Here is a 21246-nt window from a genome sequence, read left to right on the forward strand (position 1 = left end):
CCGACACGATGCAGGACCTGTGAGTGACGTCACAGTGCTGCACTGCCAGAAGCTGGGCGTTGTGAAGAGAAGTGGATGACACTTCTATACACAACGCCCAGCTAGTAATAGTAGTAAACACGCCCCGATGTACGCACATAATACACGCCCAGTTGTACTTTTACTTTTCAACACGCCCAGTTGTACTTTTGCAAGCCTCATTTGCATAAATACGAAAATGGTCATAACTTGGCCAAAAATGCTCGTTTTTTAAAAATAAAAACGTTACTGTAATCTACATTGCAGCGCCTATCTGCTGCAATAGCAGATAGGGGCTGCAAAATCTGGTGACAGAGCCTCTTTAATAATCTTTGCTAATTTATTTAAAAAAATAAAATGAAATATTGCATTGATCTAAGTATTCAGACCCTTTACTCAGTACTTAGTTACTTTGGCAGCGATAACAGCCTCCTGTCTTCTTGGGTATGATGCCACAAGTTTTGCACACCTGGATTTGGGGATTTTCTGGCATTCTTCTCTGCAGATCATCTCAAGCTCTGTCATGTTGGATCGAGACTGTCAGTGGAGAGATATGTTCAGGTCTCTCCAGAGATGTTCAATAGGGTTCAAGCCAGGGCTCTGGCTGGGCCGCTCAAGGACTTCACAGAGTTGTCCCTAAGCTACTCCTGTTTTGTCTTGGCTGTGTGCTTAGGGTCGTTGTCTTGTTGGAAGGTGAGCCCAGTCTGAGGTCCAGAGCACTCTTGATAAGGTTTTTGTAATGCTGGGAGTAGGGAAACAGACAAGTGAGCTCTAATCTACCCGCCACTCAGTCCCTGCCTACTTGCAACGACCCGCCCTAGGCGACGGGGTACAACTTGGCGACGGTCCCTACGCTCAATAAGTGCACGACAGACAAACAGACAAGGGTACACAGAAGCAAGGGAAAAGGGGCAGTTGCCCACGGCAACACCGTGAGCAACAAGAGTGGTGAACGAGCCCAGTCAAACCAGGAGTGTACGAGGTACCAAACGCAGAGCAGGAGAGTAGTGAACCAGCCGAGTCAAACCAGGAGTGTACGAGGTACCAAACGCAGAGCAGGAGAGTAGTCAGCAAGCCCGGGTCAATATGAAGCAAGGTCAAATAGTTCAAGAAGCTGCAGCAGGGCCAGGAAACCAAACGAGAAGAATCACAAGCAAGGAGGAACAGGAAAGGCAGGTATAAATAGACAGAGGGCGGGAGCTAGCTCCGTCTGGCCAGGCTGTGATAGGCTCTCCCACTCCTAAGCCTGCCATCCTGAGTGGTGGAAGATGGAGTCAGTCTCACAGACATAGAAGCAGGTGCAGACTGATTACCTATGGGTGTTGACACAGAAGCTGTGTCTGGCAGATCCTTTACAGTTTTCATTAAGAATATCTCTGTACTTTGCTCCATTCATCTTCCCCTCAACCCTGACCAGTCTCCCTGTCCAAGCCACTGAAAAACACCCCCACAGTATGATGCTGCCCCCACCATGCTTTACTTTAGGTATGGTATTGGGCAGGTGATGAGCAGTGATGGTTGACCTTCTGGAAATTTCTCCCATCTGCACACAGGATCTTTGGAGCTCAGTTCTTGGGTTCTTGGTCACCTCTTACTCCAAGGCCCTTCTCCCCCAATTACTTAGTTTGGTGGGGCGACCAGCTCAAGGAAGAGTCCTGTTTTTTCCAAACGTCTTTAATTTAAGAATTATGGAGGCCACTGTGCCCTTGGGAACTTTCAGTGGAGCAGATATTTTTTTGTAGCCTTCTCCAGATCTGTGCCTCCACACAATCCTATCTCTGAACTCTACATGCAGTTCTTGCTACGTTATGGCGTGGTTTTTGCCCTGCTATGAATTTTCATCTGTGAGACCTTATATAGACAGGGCTGTGTCTTTCCAAATCATGTCCAATCAAATTAATTTACCACAGGTGGACTCCAATCAAGGTGTAGAAACATTTCAAAGATGATCTAGAGAAATGGGAGCCCCCAGACCTAAATTTCAAGTATCTTAGCAAAGAGTCTGAATAATTATGTCCATGAAAAAATGTAAGTTTTTCATTTTTAATAAATTTGCAAAAATTTCTAAAATTCTGTTATCACTTTGTCATTATGGTGTATTGAGCGCAGAATAATGAAGAAAAACTTGATTTTTTTAATTTTAGCACAAGGCCTCAACATAACAAAATGTAACAAACAGTGAAAGGGTCTGAAAACTTTGTGAATGCACTGTATAATAGAACTATGAGATAGAAACTTTTTCTAGAAAGAGTGGGCAGCTAGAAAAGTATTTGCTAAATTAGCCAAGTGTGTCCTTTGGATGAACGTACGAAATATAACCTTTATGGCTATAGGTGTTAATCTGTAGGTAACCTTAACATTTGATATGTGCAACAGTTTAATACATTTATCAACAGTTGAATCAAATGGAATAGTTACTATACTTTTACATTTTTCCAAAGGAGCTTTCCAGCAACATTCACATTTATTTTCCTATCGCTATATCTAGTGAAACTGGGAATCCCATTTCATACACTTTTAAGTGACAACATTCAATTTTTTTTTCCTATTGCCATATCTACTGTAACCGGGAATCTAGTTTTATACTCTTCTCAGTGACAACGTTCACATTTGTGCAGCATAGTATGAGCATAGCATCTGTATGAGCTAATCATATACATCTAAAAACAGGCATGATTGTTGGAGAATTTCTCATTGTAGTCACTGTACTCACTATTAATCACTGAGGGATGACACCGATGAGCCTGATACAAATACTGTCATTTCATATGTATGTTTATGTATTACTAATTGATTTTCAAGCATGCTCACTACTGTCAGCAATGTGTTTTAGCAAGCTGTACTAAAATTAAAATGATACAGTATAGTTACCTATATTAAGTCTGTTCATTGCCTATAGAAATATCGATTATGTCATTTCTATGGGCTCCATATAGTTAATCAATACATTCCTTGGATCTCCTTTCACCCCAGAAAACACATTTTTGTGAAGTCGCATGCTTATAATAACCATATGTCAATCTTTTAGGCATTATTGTTGCGGTTGATCAAACAAGTCACTTGAAAAAAATATACTTTCATCTTTAGAACATAAGGGTCTAATGTCTTCCAAGGTCATGAAAATGCAAGATTCAATTACTTGCTCTAACCAAGCGCAAAGTCTCCATGATGCAATGCTTACAACAGCTGTAGATGTAGTAGTAAAATATATATAAAAAAAGAGGAATGCAGAGATGTAGAGTTCAAAAGATGGTGAGATCCATGATACCTGGGTTCTATCATTTACAAATAGAGCATTTGGTGCACAATAGCCAAAATTGATTAATAATGGCGTATTTTGCCTCAATGAAATTGGAGACTTTAGTTGGCAAGAATTGTGCCTAATTTAGTAAAAGGTGCACACCTCCTAATAAGTCTGTTGCATTTGGAATTGCTTGATTGCTGTTATTAGCAGCTGTACACTTGATGTTGCCTATGAAAAATATGGATAAATTAGTCTAAAAATTCATATACAGCTTCATCACGCCCCCTTATATCATCTGACTGTTTTTGGTGTGAAAAGACAGATGTACCAATTTGTTGCGCAGATATGGCACAATTTTAGATGTAACTTTTTGACCTGGGCATTTTTTGCAAAAATCAGGCGTAAACTGAATAATACATGTGGGTGAATATATGCAATAGGAGAATAGGTCCATAGGTTTATTGAAAATCCATAAATGGGAATTTCACCTGTAATAATGTGTCAAAAGATGATTTTAGGGGGTTCACGATCTCTGGAAATCTGTGACACAATATTAGAGATTGCTTTTGAAATTAATGTACTGTTTTGTGAGCATTGTATTAGAAAAGGTGAAGCATTGTGTAGAAAAGGTGATCTCAATGTTAAAGTTATTAAGTTAACTTTAGGACAGCTATTTATAAATTTTTTTCTTCACTGTCTTTCGAGAGCCATTGTTTTTCATCGACTTAGCCGTAAAAGGGGTTGTTTTTGTTGGGCAAGTTGTATTTTTAAAGGCACCATTTTGTGGTATGTATTATGTATTGAAATATTGTAATAAAGTTTTTTGGGTGGGCCAAGGAAAAAAAAAAAGCAATTTTGCCACAGTCTTTTGGGGTTTTGTTTAAATTTACCAAATTCATAGCGTTTTTTTTTATGTTTTACTACTTTTGCTCAATAAAAGCAATTTGAAGAAAAATATTTGTTTTTGTGTCACCGCATCCTGAGAGCCATAACTTTTTTCCATATTTAAGATTTTTTTTTCCATAATGAAACATTGTTATATATACTGCAAAGTGAACTTTTTTCTACCCCCCCCAGGATATGCATAAAAGTTACACAATACATTATATATATACCCCAAAATTGTAACATTAAAATAGACATCTTGTCCAGCAAAAAAACAAACTATATATGGTAACTCTGAAATAGACAAAATAAATAAAAAAATCTCTGCGTCCTTTGGTCCAAAATAGGCTAACCTGCCTTTTTACGCTTTACATGCCGTGATGCAGCAAACTTTAACTTGACATTTTAAATGGTACGTGATGTGTTACATCCCTACCCAGAGTGGACATTTTTTATAAAATAAGCTAAGAAAATTAAATCATTACAATTGACAAGCCTGCAATACTATTGGTGTCCTAAAAGAATTCCCTTAATCTAAAATTATGTTTATTGAGTAAAAAAAAGTTGTTATATACTTGAGAAACTAAATTTAATTATGAATATAAATCCTAAAGACTGTAAGACTATTAAAAAAATATGTAAATAACCAATCTGATAGTGGTACGGCATGTACTATGGGTATAGGGATATTATAGAGGGAGGGTCCCCCGCTTGGGACCCCCTTCTGTGGATCACATCACAATGCTAAGTAAGAGCAGCTCCCGCTATAGCGGACCCGGCCACTGCAAGTGTTACCTGATCACCCATTTATTTCAATGAATGGCAAGCAGCTGAGTACCATGGAGGCTGTCTTTAGACAAGGGATTGTCTTAATGAGTAAACTCCTTTAATATTTTATTTGCCATTATATCATAATGACTTAATTTTTGTAAATACAGGGCACTCCATTATTAATATTGTGTTCTTCTTCCTATGATATTTTTGCCTCATTTCAATGCAGTTTAGCAATGCATATGTATTTTATACATACAGTAACCCCCAGTGTTACAGTCCGTCTATTGATATGAAATGTCTGTATGTGGCAGGTACAGACAGGGTTTTGATTAACCGTCAGCTCTTAAATGTGTTCTTCTTTTATATTTTGTGATCTCTGTCTGTTCTGCAGCCAGTATTACTACCAGTGATAGCCGATAACCTTCACTTTTTAAAGTTTACAGAATTAAAACTTTGTTGGCTTTACTTTTTGTCTTATAGTTAATAAAAGCAAATAAGTACAAAAAAATTACTATTATCCAAATTAAATTACACGACTTTGTAGAGTTTATTAATTAAACTTGGAGTGGAGTTAATTAATGTGATCATTCATTCATTGAAAACTATGTAATTGTACAACAGACTGATTTCAGTGATATGCTAAATATAAATGTGATAAGAATATACAGTTTACGTGAATCTGTCTAAAATTAATTCTTGTATTAGTTTTCAAGAATTAATTTTTTATATCATTAATGTTTTATGTAATGTATCTTAAATGCATTGTGTGTATTTTAAATAACGATGTTCTACAACTTGGGTGCAAATGATTGGAAGACATTCAAGAATTAATGTTGCAATGATAATCACTTTGCAGTGTTACACAGATTTAGACACAATTTTTCTTAATTAATTGTATCTCTTTAATATACATTAGATAAGTGATCCATTCTGTGCATCATTAAGCCAGTACACTGAATTATGCCTTTTATTCCTGGTCTTATAAAAAATATATGAATCTCTGAGTCCTAAAATGTCCAAACCGGTCAAGTAATTTAACTTCTATTGCTACTCTATTTATTCCAGCCCTAACCCATATTTTCAACCTATCACTAATTATCAACGTATTCTCTTTTTCATTTTAACATGTTATCATCACTCCCATCCTTAAGAAGCCTTACCTCAACTCGTCCTCTTTGTCAATCTATGAAAGATAATGTGCCTAGGCACAAAAGGTCCCAATTTCCCAACCACCATCGAATATAATGTCAGTTAAAATATAACTTTTATTAATGTATCAAAATAGAAACAAACAACAAGTAAGGGTTAGAATTGTTTTCAAAGGACGGCTAGTGTGTGTCATAGAGGATTTTGCAAGTGTATCCAGCACGTCGCTGAACACAGTGAGAGAGGCTGACTCGGCAGCTGCAGACTGCCGTAGGCTAGTACAGTCCCACACGAGTGAAGAGAGATACCAGGCCGTCGATGAATATTAAAATGGCGATAGCCCCCCCGACATGTTTCGCTGCACAAGCAGCGTCCTCAGGGGATAATTCGGCGCTAATAAGCGCGCGTTTGGTTTCCTGCTCCTTATATAGACTTGTGTTTGTCACGTGTGGTAGCGTCATCTCTCCTTCCTGCCAATCAACTGGTCCCATTTGACAAGCCTCCACGCCAATTGAATGACATAGCCGGCGGCCAATGAGACACTTTGACCAGGTATCCAATCATCGCGTGCGTCATGCGCACGCGTGTATCAGTCAAAGTGAGTGATAGTCATATAGCGGGCATCTTTAACGCCAGATGAACGACACTGTCGGCGGCCAATAAGATGCCAGAAGTAAGTGTCCAATTGCCACATGCATGCGTATAATAGTCCGAGCGGGTAGCTATGATAATGACGGGGTCCTCCATTCACGTCATAAATATACATGATGGAACAAGTAAGAGTGAAAGTAATGGACTATGCATGACATAGCGAGGTAACCAATAGGATTGGACATCAATGGGGGTATTTTTTGAGGACGGCATAAAATAAATGAGAGGAGAGCACAAGTACAAAAATTTGCTACTATATAGGATAGTTATCCATAGATATAAATAGGATATATGTATTCATAAGTTTAATGGACAAATACTGAGTGGTAGGGGAGAGCAGGAATCAAAATTGAGTTGTCTGTCATGACAGTGACATCAAATCAGTGATACTATAAGTGCTTGATAAGCAATGTATAATATGGATAGATATACATCAGGACTTTATATGAAGTTCGTAGTTGGTGTGTCTTATAGACTGTCAGTCTGACAGTAATATCGTGCAGCAAAAGTATATGTCTGCAATAAAGGTATATATTTCTACAAAAAGGCCATGAAGGTAAAGCCTTCATTAAGGCCATTAGGGCTGAGGGAATTCATCCTGTGTATCCACCTGGCTTCTTCCTGTAACAGCCTCTTGTCCAGATTGCCGGCCCTAGGGCCCAGTTTTAACTGGGTGATGCCCCAAAATTGTAGGACCTTGGAGGACCTCATTGCTTATCAAGCACTTATAGTATCACTGATTTGATGTCACTGTCATGACAGACAACTCAATTTTGATTCCTGCTCTCCCCTACCACTCAGTATTTGTCCATTAAACTTATGAATACATATATCCTATTTATATCTATGGATAACTATCTTATATAGTAGCAAATTTTTGTACTTGTGCTCTCCTCTCATTGATTTTATGCCGTCCTCAAAAAATACCCCCATTGATGTCCAATCCTATTGGTTACCTCGCTATGTCATGCATAGTCCATTACTTTCACTCTTACTTGTTCCATCATGTATATTTATGACGTGAATGGAGGACCCCGTCATTATCATAGCTACCCGCTCGGACTATTATACGCATGCATGTGGCGATTGGACACTTACTTCTGGCATCTTATTGGCCGCCGACAGTGTCGTTCATCTGGCGTTAAAGATGCCCGCTATATGACTATCACTCACTTTGACTGATACACGCGTGCGCATGACGCACGCGATGATTGGATACCTGGTCACAGTGTCTCATTGGCCGCCGGCTATGTCATTCAATTGGCGTGGAGGCTTGTCAAATGGGACCAGTTGATTGGCAGGAAGGAAAGATGACGCTACCACACGTGACAAACACAAGTCTATATAAGGAGCAGGAAACCAAACGCGCGCTTATTAGCCCCGAATTATCCCCTGAGGACGCTGCTTGTGCAGCGAAACATGTCGGGGGGGCTATCGCCATTTTAATATTGATCGACGGCCTGGTATCTCTCTTCACTCGTGTGGGACTGTACTAGCCTACGGCAGTCTGCAGCTGCCGAGTCAGCCTCTCTCACTGTGTTCAGCGACGTGCTGGATACACTTGCAAAATCCTCTATGACACACACTAGCCGTCCTTTGAAAACAATTTTAACCCTTACTTGTTGTTTGTCTCTATTTTGATACATTAATAAAAGTTATATTTTAACTGACATTATATTCGATGGTGGTTGGGAAATTGGGACCTTTTGTGCCTAGGCACATTATCTTTCATTGTTAATATATCCCTGCCAACCACTAGGGGTCTCCTCTTTATCTTTCTCTTTGTCAATCTATCACCCCATCTTGCTACTCCCATTTGCCTCAAAACTTCCTGAATAACATGTCCATCTTGGATTGTTCTCCCACCACTTATCCAACTCTCTATTCGACCATCTAAAATCTGGCTTCCGACCCCACCACTCTACTGAAAGGCCCTAACCAAGATACTAATGATCTGTTAACTGTCAAAGCTTATGACATTACTCTATGCTCCCCTTTTTAGACCTGTCCTCTGCCTTTGACATTATTTATCACTCCCTCCTACTGCAAATTCTCTCATACCTTGATATGACAGAGTTGGTCTTCTCTTAGATATCCTCATACCTCACCAACCGAAAATTTAGTGTCTCATATTTACACGCCACCCCCCTCCACATCTCACCCTCTCTCTGTTAGTTTCCCTCAAGGCTCTGTCCTGGCACCCCTACACTTCTCCCTCTATACCTTTGACCTGGGACAGCTCATCGAATCTATGGCTTTCAGTACCACTTTTATGCTAATTACACTCAAAATTTTTCTTCTCTGGCCCAGATGTTGACTCTCTTCTATACAGAGTCTCAGAGCACCTCTCAGCCATCTACTCCTTCTTCTCTTCCCAGCTTCTTAAACTCAAGACTGTACTGAATCCATCATCTTTCCTCCATTTGACTCAAATGCTTTATCAGAGCTATCAATCACAGTTAATGGCTCTCACAAGTCCGCTGCCTCAGGATAACCTTTGATCATGCCGTGTATTTCAAAGCACGCATCCAAGCCCTTACCATCCCCTGATACATCCACCTCAAAAACATTTCTCAAATCCGCTCTTTCCTCAACCTGGAACCAACAAAATTGCTAATACATGCCCTCATCATCTCCCACCTAGGCTACTGCAACATCTTTCTCTGTAGCCTCCCATCTAACACTCTTGCACCTCTCTAATCCACCATCAACTCTGAAGCCTGGTTAATCTACCTCGTTCTACTTCCTTCTCTCCCATATGCCAGTTCTTTCACTGGCTACTCATAGCCAAGCAAATTAATTAAAAAATATTAACAATTAAATAAAGAGATGTCCACAACCTGTGCCCTGCATTTATCTCTAACCAAATATTTAGATAACTACCCCACAAGTAATCTCCGCTCCTCAAAAGACCTTCTTCTTTGCACTTATTTTTTGCCTTCTCCTTAATTATTGTCTCCAAAATTTCTCCCGTGCATCCCCCATGCTATGGAGCATCCTACCCCAACACATTAGACTCTCTCAAACCATCGAAACCTTAAAAACTACAGCTTCTATCCTCACCTACTGTCTTCTTCCCCCTTCCCTTGCAGATTCGAAATACTTGCGAGCAGAGTCCTCTCTCCTGTCACAATTTGTAATTCACTAAGCTCATTTTTTTTGTACTTTTTTTTATTGTCATGTTATGTACTTAAACCTTTTTTAATATGTACATTACACTGAAATTAATGGCTCTTTAAAATAAATAATAAGAATAATAGCATCTATGATGCAACATCTTTCTCCAATGTTCAGAGCATTTTTATTGCTCTTTTCATATTAAAGAGCAACTCTAGTCTTAAAGCGGTAATGTAGACTGTGTAGTTCCTTAAGAGCAGTGCAGATCCACCTGATAAATAATGACGGGAAAAGACTTAAAGGTAATATGAATGAAAATGAATAGAGATATCCGAGCCTAGGAAGAAGATCTTCTAAGATTAGGAGATATTTAAACCGGACTGCTCATTCAGGTCACACATTTATTGTGAGATTACTCTTTAAATGTGGAAAATACCTTAAATCTTAGTTAAAGTCTACGGTATTACACATTTTTCTATGTCATAGCCTTATTTTAAAATTGATAAAATCAGTTTTTTTTAAAAGCTTTTACATAGTTGTTAAAAAAAACCTCTCAAATATCTAATTGACATAATTATTCACTGCTTTTTCTTAGTTCTTTTGTTGAGGCACCTTTAGCACGAATTACAGTCTTATATCTTGGGTATGATGCTACATGCTTGGCACACTTGCATTTGGGGATTTTCAACTCTTCTTTTCTGCAAAACCTTTAACCCCTTCCCTCTTTGGCCGCTTTTGACCTTCCTGACAGAGCCTCATTTTTCAAATCTGACATGTTTCACTTTATATGGTAATAACTCCGGAATGCTTTTACCTATCCAAGTGATTCTGAGATTGTTTTCTCGTGACACATTGGACTTTATGTTACTGGCAAAATTTGCCCGATATATTCAGTATTTAATTGTGAAAAACACCAAAATTTAGCGAAAAATTGCAAAAATTTGCATTTTTCTCAATTTAAATGTATCTGCTTGTAAGACAGGCAGTTATACCACACAAAAATGTTGCTAACTAACATCCCCCATATGTCTACTTTAGATTGGCATCGTTTTTTGAACATCATTTTATTTTTCTAGGACGTTACAAGGCTTAGAACTTTAGCAGCAATTTCTCACATTTTCAAGAAAATGTCAAAATGCTATTTTTACAGGGGCCAGTTCAGTTGTGAAGTGGCTTTGAGGTCCTTAGATATTAGAAACCCCCAATAAGTCACCCCATTTTAAAAACTGCACCCCTCAAAGTATTCAAAACAGCATTTAGAAAGTTTCTTAACCCTTTAGACATTGCACAGGAATTAAGGCAATGTAGAGGTGAAATTTACAAAGTTCATTATTTTTTTCCAGAAATTCATTTTGAATCCATTTTTTTTGTACCACAGAAGGTTTTACCCAAGAAATGCAACTCAATATTTATTGCCCAGGTTCTGCAGTTTTAGGAAATATCCCACATATGGCCCTAGTGTGCTACTGGACTGAAGCACCGGCCTCAGAAGCAAAGGAGCACCTGGTGGATTTTGGGTCTCCTTTTTATTAGAATATATTTTAGGCACCATGTCAGCTTTGAACAGGTCTTGTGGAACTAAAACAGTGGAAACCCCCCAAAAGTGACCCCATTTGGGAAACTACACCCCTCGAGGAATTTATCTAGGGGTGTAGCAAGCATTTTGACAGGCCAGTTTTTTTGCAAAAATTTTTGGAACTAGGCCATGAAAATGAAAATCTAAATTTTTTCAAATAAAATGTAGGTTTAGCTAATTTTTTTTCATTTCCACAAGGACTGAAGGAGAAAAAGCACTATAAAATTTGTAAAGAAATTTCTCCCGAGTAAAACAATACCCCACATGTAGTAATAAACGGCTGTTTGGAGACACGGCGAGGCTGAGAAGGGAAAGAGCGCCATTTGGCTTTTGGAACTCAAATTTAGCAGGAATGGTTTGCGGAGGCCATGTCGCATTTGCAAAGCTCCTGAGGGGATAAAACAGTGGAAACCCCCAACAAGTGACCCCATTTTGGAAACTACACCCATTGAGGAAATTATCTAGGAGTATAGTGAGCAGTTTGACCGCACAGGTGTTTTACAGAACTTATTGGAAGTAGGCCGTAAAAATGAAAATCTACATTTTTTTCAAATAAAATGTAGGTTTAGGTATTTTTTTTTCATTTCCACAAGGACTGAAGGAGAAAAATCACCGTAAAATTAGTAAAGCAACTTCTCCCGAGTAAAACAATACCCCACATGTGGTCATAAACGGCTGTTTGGACACACGGTAGGGCTCAGAATGGAACTAGCACCATTTGGATTTTGGATAGTGTCTGGGCGCCATGTCACATTTGCTGAGCCCCTGTAGTACTAGTACAGTGGAAACACCCCAAAAGTGACTCCATTTGGGAAACTGCACCCCCTGAGGAATCATCTAGGGATATAGTCAAAATTTTGATCCCAAAGGTTTTTTGCTGAATTAATTAGAATTAAGCTATGAAAATGAAAAATATTTTTTTTTTCCAACAAGATGTAGTTTTAGATCAACATTTTTCATTTTTACAAGGAATAGAGAAGAAAAAGCACCCCAACATTTGTAAAGTAATTTCTCCCGAGTACGGTAACACCCCATATGTGGTTATAATAGGCTGTTTACGTATATGGGAGCATTCAGAAGAAAAGGAGCGGTATTTATCTTTTGGAGCGTAGATTTTGCTGGAATGGTTTGCGGACGCCATGTTGCATTTGCAAAACCCCTGATGTACCAAACAAAAGTGACCCCGTTTTAGAAACTACACCCCTAAAGGCATTTATCAAGGGGTGTAGTGAGAATTTAGACATCACAGGTGTTTTTCAGAAATGAATACGCAGTGGATGGTGCAAAGTGAAAATTGCAATTTTTCCACTGATCTGCCCATTCACCGCACAAGATGTTGTGCCCCTAGAGAATCTTACCCCATAAATTGTTAAGCGGGTTCTCCCGGGTATGGTAATGCCTTACTTGTGAACATAAATTGCCGTTTGGGCACACTGTAGGGCTAAGAAGGAATAGACCGCCATTTTGAGCATGGATTTTGCTTGGTAATAGTTCTGTTTGGGGTTTTGCTGGTATTTCAGTTTATAATGTGGTGGCATATGTAATCTGTGCGGAGTACATCAGGGTATATGTAATCTGTGCGGGGTACATCAGGGCATATGTAATGGGGGCGGAGTACATCAGGGTATATGTAAGCTGGGCGGAGTACATCAGGGTATATGTAAGCTGGGCGGAGTTCATCAGGGTATATGTTTGCTGGGCGGAGTGTATCAGGGTATATGTAAACTGTGAGGAGTACATCAGGGTATATGTAATCTGTGCGGGGTACATCAGGGTATATGTAATCTGTGCGGAGTACATCAGGGTATATGTAAGCTGTGCGGAGTACATCAGGGCATATGTAATCTGTGCGGAGTACATCAGGGTATATGTAAGCTGTGAGGAGTACATCAGGGTATATGTAAACTGGGCAGAGTACATCAGGGTATATGTAAGCTGGGCAGAGTACATCAGGGTATATGTAAGCTGTGCGGAGTACATCAGGGTATATGTAATCTGTGCGGAGTACATCAGGGTATATGTAAGCTGTGCGGAGTAGATCAGGGTATATGTAATCTGTGCGGAGTACATCAGGGTATATGTAATCTGTGCGGAGTACATCAGGGTATATGTAATCTGTGCGGAGTACATCAGGGCATAATAAGAGGGTATAATAATGGGGTAAATAATACAATTATCCATAGATGTGGGTTACGATGTGAAGCGATCCGTTATGCACAGGCCGGTGTCACACTGATAAACGGTTTTCTTTCTTATCCCCCTTTTGTAACGCTCTGCACCTTTTGGGGACTTTTTCTCCTTCGTAGTTTGGGAAATAATGCTGGGAAAGTTTTGCGCTGGTATAATACGGGCGCCCTCGCTTCCAGCGGATGTGCTATGTCCCTTCCCTTTCCTAGTTCCTCAATACTCGGGCCCTGAAACTGAAGGAATGTTCCCCTCCGGCCTGCGCATTGAGTTGTTTTTTCATCACCGCATTACTAGTGCCGTAACTTTTTTGTTTTTCAGTTGATTGAGCGGTGTGCGGGCTTGCTTTTTGCGAGACGGGCTGTAGATTTTATTGGTATCATTTTAGAACACATACGACTTTTTGATCACTTTTTATTTCATTTTTTGGTAAAGGAAATTACCAAAAACAATCAATTCTGGAATAGTTTTTTATTGTTTTTTTTATCGGCATCCACAGTGTGCCCTAAATTACATGTTAGCTTTATTCTGCGGGTCGATACGATTACGGCGATACCAAATTTATATAGTTTTTTTAATGTATTGCGGCTTTTGCACAATAAAATCACTTTTTATAAAATCATTTGTTTTCTGTGTCGCCATGTTCTAAAACCCATAACTTTTTTTATTTTTGCGTGCACTAAACGGTGTCAGGGATTATTTTTTGCGGGACGGATTGCCGTTTTTATTAGTACTATTTTGGAGTAAATGTGACTTTTTGATCACTTTTTATAGCATTTTTTGGAAGGAGATGTGACCTAAAAACAAAGATTCTGGCGTTGTTTTTCATGTTTTTTTTTTACGCCGTTCACCGTGCGGGATAAATTACATAATAGTTTTGTAGTTTGGGTCGTTACGGACGCGGCGATACCAATTATGTATAGTTTTTTTAATTTTTACGGTTTTTCCCATAATAAAAGACTAACTATGGGAAAAAAGTCAGTTTAGCTTTATTTTTATTTGAAATGTGTGTGTTTTTATTGTTTTACCACATTTTTATTAACTTTTTTTTACTTTTCTTACTTGTCCCACTAGGGGACATGAGGGCCTGATGCCCCGATCGCTACTCTAATACACTGCACTACATACGTAGTGCAGTGTATTAGCGCTGTCAGTTATTCACTGACAGCAAGCCTATGAGGACACGCCGAAGGCGGGTCCTCATGGGCTCCCGTACAAGGCAGACTCGGACGCCATTTTCTGGCGTCCGATTGCCAGAGCAACCCAGCGATTGCATCACTGGGTTGCCGATCGGGTGAAAACCTATCAGATGCTGCGCTCTATTGAGCGCAGCATCTGAGGGGTTAATCTGCCGGATCGGAGAATAGCTCCGGTCCTGGCAGTTACAGGAGGGTGCCAGCTGTATAATACAGCTGTCACCCCGCGGTGATGGTGCCGGCTCTGCTTCTGAGCCCGCACAATCACTGCGCCGTACATGTACGGCGCTTTGCGGGAAGCACCTCCCGACAGCGCCGTACATGTACGGCGCATGTCGGGAAGGGGTTAAAGCTCTGTCAAGTTGGATGGGTTGATGCAAAGCTACTTTCAAGGACATTCACAGAATTGTCCTAAATTCACTGTAGCCACTTCTGTGTAGTCTTGGCTTAGGGTCTTTGTTCTGTTTTAAGGTAAACCTTTACACCAGTCTGGGTTCAATAGAGCTCTAGAGCACGTTTTCATTAACCCCTTCCCCCCGCAGCCATTTTTCGGATTTTCATTTTCGTTTTTGCCTCCCCTCCTTCCAAAAGCTGTAACATTTTAATTTTTTTATCAATATTGCCGTATGAGGGCTTGTTTTTTGCAGGACGAGTTGTGTATTTTCACAGCACCATTTATTGTACCATATAATGTAGTGGGAAACTAGAAATAAATTATTTGTGGGGGGGACAAAAGCAATTCCTCAATCTTTTGGGTGGTTTTGTTTTTACGGCGTTCACCATGTGGTAAAAACGTCAGGTTAACTTTATTCTGCGAGTCAACACGATTACAGCGATACCAAATGTATATAGTTTTTTTTTAACTGATTGTTAAAAATACAATTTAGGTTTTGTGGCCACATTCTGAGAGCCATAACTTATTTTATTTTTCTGTTGATTTAGCAGTATGAGGGCTTATTTTTTGCAGGTCGAGCTGTAGTTTCTATTGGTACCGTTTTGAGGTACATGAGGCTTTTTGATCATTTTTTATTTAATTTTTTGTGGGAAATGATGTGACCAAAAAACAGAAATTGTGACATTTTTTATGTCTTATTTTTTACGGCATTCAACATGCAGACTAAATAATGATATAGTGTAATAGTTCAGACTTTTACAGATACATCGATACCAGTTATGTTACTTATTATTATTTTTTACATTGTGTTTGAGGGAATATGGGAAAAGTTGTTTTTTTAAACTTTTAATTATTATTTTTTTTAATTATTTATTTTACTGATTTTTACTTCTTTTACTTGTACCCCTAGGGGACTTGAACCAGCGATTGTTGGATCACTTGCACGATATACTGCAATACTAATGTATTGCAGTATATCGTTATTCCGACAGTCTCCTATGAAGCCCTGCCGGAGGTAGTTACAAAGATGACGAAACTGGGGCCTTCATCAGGTCCCCAGGCTGCCATGCTAACCCATGGCAACCCCGTGTCGTGCCGCGGGGGGCCGTTGGAACATTACAGGGTGTTGCCCCTATGTTTTTAGTCATTTAAATGCCGTGGTCGCTATTGACTGCTTCATTTAACGGGTTAAACTAGCAGGAACACGCTCGAGTGGGATCCCGCTCATTACCCAGAAGTGTAACACACAGCCGACACACTCGCTCTATGGACCCGGCTCTGCCCGTGAGCCTGCTCCATATTCCCCCACCTGACGTGTGCCATATATATACGTCGGATGTCGTGAAGGGGTTAAGTATCTCACTACATCTATCTCATAAGCCTGAAGATTAGCTTAGTACCTGCCGTTAAAAAACATTCCCACAACATGATGCTTCCATCACCATGCTTCACCATAGGGATGGTGTTTGGCTAGATTATCAGTTGTGTTTTCCTCCAGACTTTGGGCATTCAGACCACAGAGTTCAATCTTGGATTCAACAGTCCAAAGAATCTTATTTCTCATGGTCTGAGAGTCTCCTTTTGGCAAACTCGTGCCTTTTACTGAGAAGTGGCTTTCTTCTTGCCATTCCACCATAAAGGTCTGACTGGTGGAGTGCTGCTGAGATCCTATATAAATATGATATTTAAGTTTTTTATTTTTAAAAATTAGCACATGGTTTCAAGCCTGATTTTGCATTCTTAGGGTATGTGCGCACACACTAATTACGTCCGTAATTGACGGACGTATTTCGGCCGCAAGTACCGGACCGAACACAGTGCAGGGAGCCGGGCTCCTAGCGTCATAGTTATGTACGATGCTAGGAGTCCCTGCCTCTCTGCAGGACAACTGTCCCATACTGTAATCATGTTTTCAGTATGGGACAGTAGTTCCACGGAGAGGCAGGGACTCCTAGCATCGTACATAAGTATGATGCTAGGAGCCCGGCTCCCTGCACTGTGTTCGGTCCACTACTTGCGGCCGAAATACGTCCGTCAATTACGGACGTAATTAGTGTGTGTGCACATACCCTTAAAGGGGTATTCCCATCTCAGACAGGATCTGTGAAGAAGTGGCCGGCCTTACGAAAACAGTGTAGCTTAATGTGCCACGCTGTTTCCGTAAATCCCATAGAAGTGAATGGGCGGTATGGAAATATCATAGCACGGCAAGCTACGCTGTTTCCGGAACTGCTATGCTGTTTCCTTAACACTGCTTTAACAAGTTTTCTCCAGATGCCCTTTTTTCCCCTAAAAACATCTCTTTCAAAAATATTCTGATACATTAATTTCCTTCCCGTGATTTTGAGCCTAGTTTTTATGCGTCTGTAGGCATAACAGACTGTGATCAGCATTGGGGTCTGACCCTGATAGGAGTAAATTATTTCTGTGTACAGCACTGCAGAATATGCTGGTGTTACATAAAAAACGTGCATTAATCATCTCTTTCCTAACTAGTTTATAGAATGGTCAGTTATTATCCTATGTGATTTTAATTCATTTCAGGTTCAATTGTATAGAGACTATATATAAAGAGACTATGGATTGAGGGTATATTTACAATGCAATAGTTAATACATTTTCTGTTTTATCTTCTAGTTTGGTTGCCACCAAAGAAACAGACAGTGCCCGATCCCGTAGTTCACCAATGTCACCATCTGATTTTCTGGATAAACTGATGGGTAGAACTTCTGGTTATGATGCAAGAATAAGACCTAACTTTAAAGGTAACATGACTTTTTATTTATTTCCATTTTGTAGGATGTTTAAAAGCAATCAAACCCAACAATGAGCAGATACATCAAAACTGAAAGTTCAGTTTTACACTCAAAAATGTTATTCTTGGATAAGTTATAGATAGAAACGAGCGAATTTTCCCAAATGTGTTTTGGGTCGAATCAGTCCTCCGATTCAATCCGGTCTGAGTAAATTCGCCAGAATTCGTAGGATAGCCTGAAAACTCATGTCTGACTCTCTGATGTCTAATAGGACTGTATCCAAACCCTTTAAAGCCCTTTAAAGGGGTTGGCCACTTAATGTTTATTTTCACTAATGTTTGGGAAACCGCATTATATGCCATTTACTAATACATAGTTACAGGGGCGTAACTAGGAAAGACTGGGCCCCATAGCAAACTTTTAACTGGGGCCCCCCATCCCCTGGGTGTCACACAACCCCCCCCCCTTGTAGATAGTGCCTTTTTTACAAACCCCCCCTTTTGATAACGCCATACAGCCCCCTGTAGATAACGCCATACAGCCCCCTTTGTAGATATCTACAGAGGGGGCTGTATGGCGTTATCTACAGAGGGGGCTGTATGGCGTTATCTACGGGGCGGCTGTATGGCGTTATCTATGGGGGGGCTGTATGGCGTTATCTACGGGGGGACTGTATGGCGTTATCTACGGGGGGACTGTATGGCGTTCCCTACAGGGGGGGACTGTATGGTTTTCCCTACAGGGGGGACTGTATGGTTTTCCCTACAGGGGGGGCTGTATGGCGCTATCTACAGGGAGGGCTGTATGGCGCTATTTACAGAGGGGGGACTGTATGGCGTTATCTACGGGGGGGCTGTATGGCGTTATCTATGGGGGGGCTGTATGGCGTTATCTACGGGGGGGCTGTATGGCGTTACCTACAGGGAGTCTGTATGGCGTTCCCTACAGGGGGGGTCTGTAGGGAACGCCATACAGCCCCCCCCCTGTAGGGAACCCCCATACAGCCCCCCCCCTGTAGGGAACGCCATACAGCGTCGTCCCCCCTGTAGGGAACGCCATACAGCATCGTCCCCCCTGTGGGGAACGCCATACAGCCCCCCCCTGTAGGGAACGCCATACAGCGTCCCCCCTCCCAAAAAAATGCGACCTACAGTGTGTCCTAATAAAAGACATGTATCCCCTGTCCACAGGATAGGGGATACATGTGTGATCGCTGGCAGCGATAGGGAGAACGGGGGAGTTCTCCATGACTAACCTCTGACTTCCGGCGTCTGTGCAGCTCACTAAAAATGAAAGGAGCGCTGGTCACGCATGCGCACAAGCGGGACCGGCGCTCCATTCATTTCTCCGGAGCTGCCGAAACACACCACGGAAGTCCGAGGTTTGTGATGGAGAACTTCAGGGGACTTTCAGTCCCCCGTTCTCCCTATCGCTGCCGGCGATCACACATGTAACCCCTATCCTGTGGATATCCTGTGGATAGGGGATACATGTCTTTTGTTTAATGGCAGAGCGGGGAGATACCTCCCTGCTCTGCCGTACTGTTCAGTGGCGTCCCGCTGTAGCAGCCATAGCGGCTGCTAGCGGAGCCTCCGGCCATGGTGGGGGCCCGTGCCAGCGGGCGACACGGGCCCCCTCATGCCGCGGGCCCCGTAGCAGCCGCTACTGCTGCTACGGTGGTAGTTACGCCACTGCATAGTTATTAGAAGATCAGCACCAATGTCTTCCTCTGTGAAGCACCACCCCCTTGTAAGTACAGCCTTCTCCACGGACTGTAGGCGCTCCCATTCCGAACATGGCTGCTGATGGAGGGGCAAGTGACCAGGCACGTCTATTAGCGGCCTCCATTGAATAACAGTGCGCACGGCAGGGTAACTAGCTCATGCACAGTTCTGGCAGCTGACATTTTGCCATGATTTATGCGCCGAATGCGAAACCTTTGGGAAATTTAGACCAAATTTGATTAGTGTAAAATTGATTCTCTCATCTCTAGTTATAGAGTACCTGGAGCATTAAAAGACACATTTGTTTTGCTATGAATTTCACTTTTCCATGATCACTCCTCCCACCCGCTATGTGGTCACTGTCTCATGAAAACTAACTGCAAACTGCACATACACGCTCCCCACTCCCTTCCTGCTGTGTGAAATCATTGTCTACACTGGGGAAGCCCCCGTCCTCCTACCCCCTCTCACTTCTCACCCACCCAGCCTCTCATACTGTAATGTATTCTCAGTCCTCCCATTTTTCCTTTTACTGCTGCTGCTGCTGGGATGGATCTTTACAGTTACTGCAGTTTGCTGTGTGACATCTGAGAGATGATGCAGCTGCAGGATCAATTATTAAATAGAATACTATGTATACTGAAGAACATTACAAAAGCTTTTACTCATAGAAACTGACTACAGAGGAGAATGTTTGTTTTCAGAATCCACTAGTTAACCACAGAATCCTGAACAGCAATAGCTGCACAGCAATAGCAATAACAAAGGCTCCTTGTTCCTCCGGCTGTTCTCTGGGCAGCCCAGCCTCCTGGGATGACGTTTCATCCCATGTTACTGCTGCAGCCAATCACAGGCTGTATTGGTCACATGGGCTGCAGTGTCATCACAGGAGGCCGGGCTGCACGAAGACCTGAGGGATGCATCGCTGTGGCAATGCCAGCTTCTTTCCGCAGCGGCGACTCTGGATGTAACTCTGCACCACAATTTAATGTGGTCTTTTGAACGGAATTCCCTGTGGATTCTAGATTGGATACGCTGTGTACCCAGAGTATCTGACCTGTGTGAACAAACCCTTAGACTCGGGGCGGAGAGAGAAAGCAAGGGGCCCTGTGCAAGAGCATTATGCAGGCCCCTTACTCTTTAAAAGCTCATGAAACCTACCCTTATCATTAGCTCAGTCCCTTACATGGAATCCAATAGAAATTACGAAGCTGCTTTTAAAGTGGCAGTCTGCCCTTCTGCATTCTGGGCCCCTGTAGTTGCACCATTGGTATGTCCGCCCCTGCTTAGACTCATTTTATCAAAGGAAAAGATTAAAAAAGGAGCAAATTAGTGGTGCAACTGTACGACTGCTCATAGCAGGTATAAAAGGGAATACATACAGCCAGATAATTCCAAATGCAGCAGCTTTATTATTAGGCGTGCACCTGTTATTAAATAAGGCACAATTCTTGCCAACTACCCTCTTCAATTTCATTGGGGCAAAATTGTGTCTGAGTTAAACAGCAATAACATGTTGCTTCTATGCAGACACAGACAAAATGCAACTATTAATGGAGGACTACACGTTTCGTGGATTGC

The 21246-nt window shown here is 41.3% G+C and overlaps 1 protein-coding gene across 1 annotated transcript in view; it reads left to right on the top strand.

The window, feature by feature from the left end:
* Nucleotides 1–21246, top strand: part of GLRA3 (glycine receptor alpha 3) — a 180860-nt gene that overhangs the window by 19133 nt on the left and 140481 nt on the right. The window contains exon 2 of the mRNA XM_075849654.1: nucleotides 17823–17950. Coding sequence (XP_075705769.1) covers nucleotides 17823–17950 — 128 coding nt within the window. The remainder of the gene's footprint in view (nucleotides 1–17822; nucleotides 17951–21246) is intronic.

The sequence above is a fragment of the Rhinoderma darwinii genome, chromosome 1, assembly GCF_050947455.1.
Source record: "Rhinoderma darwinii isolate aRhiDar2 chromosome 1, aRhiDar2.hap1, whole genome shotgun sequence".
Classification (NCBI taxonomy): domain Eukaryota; kingdom Metazoa; phylum Chordata; class Amphibia; order Anura; family Rhinodermatidae; genus Rhinoderma; species Rhinoderma darwinii.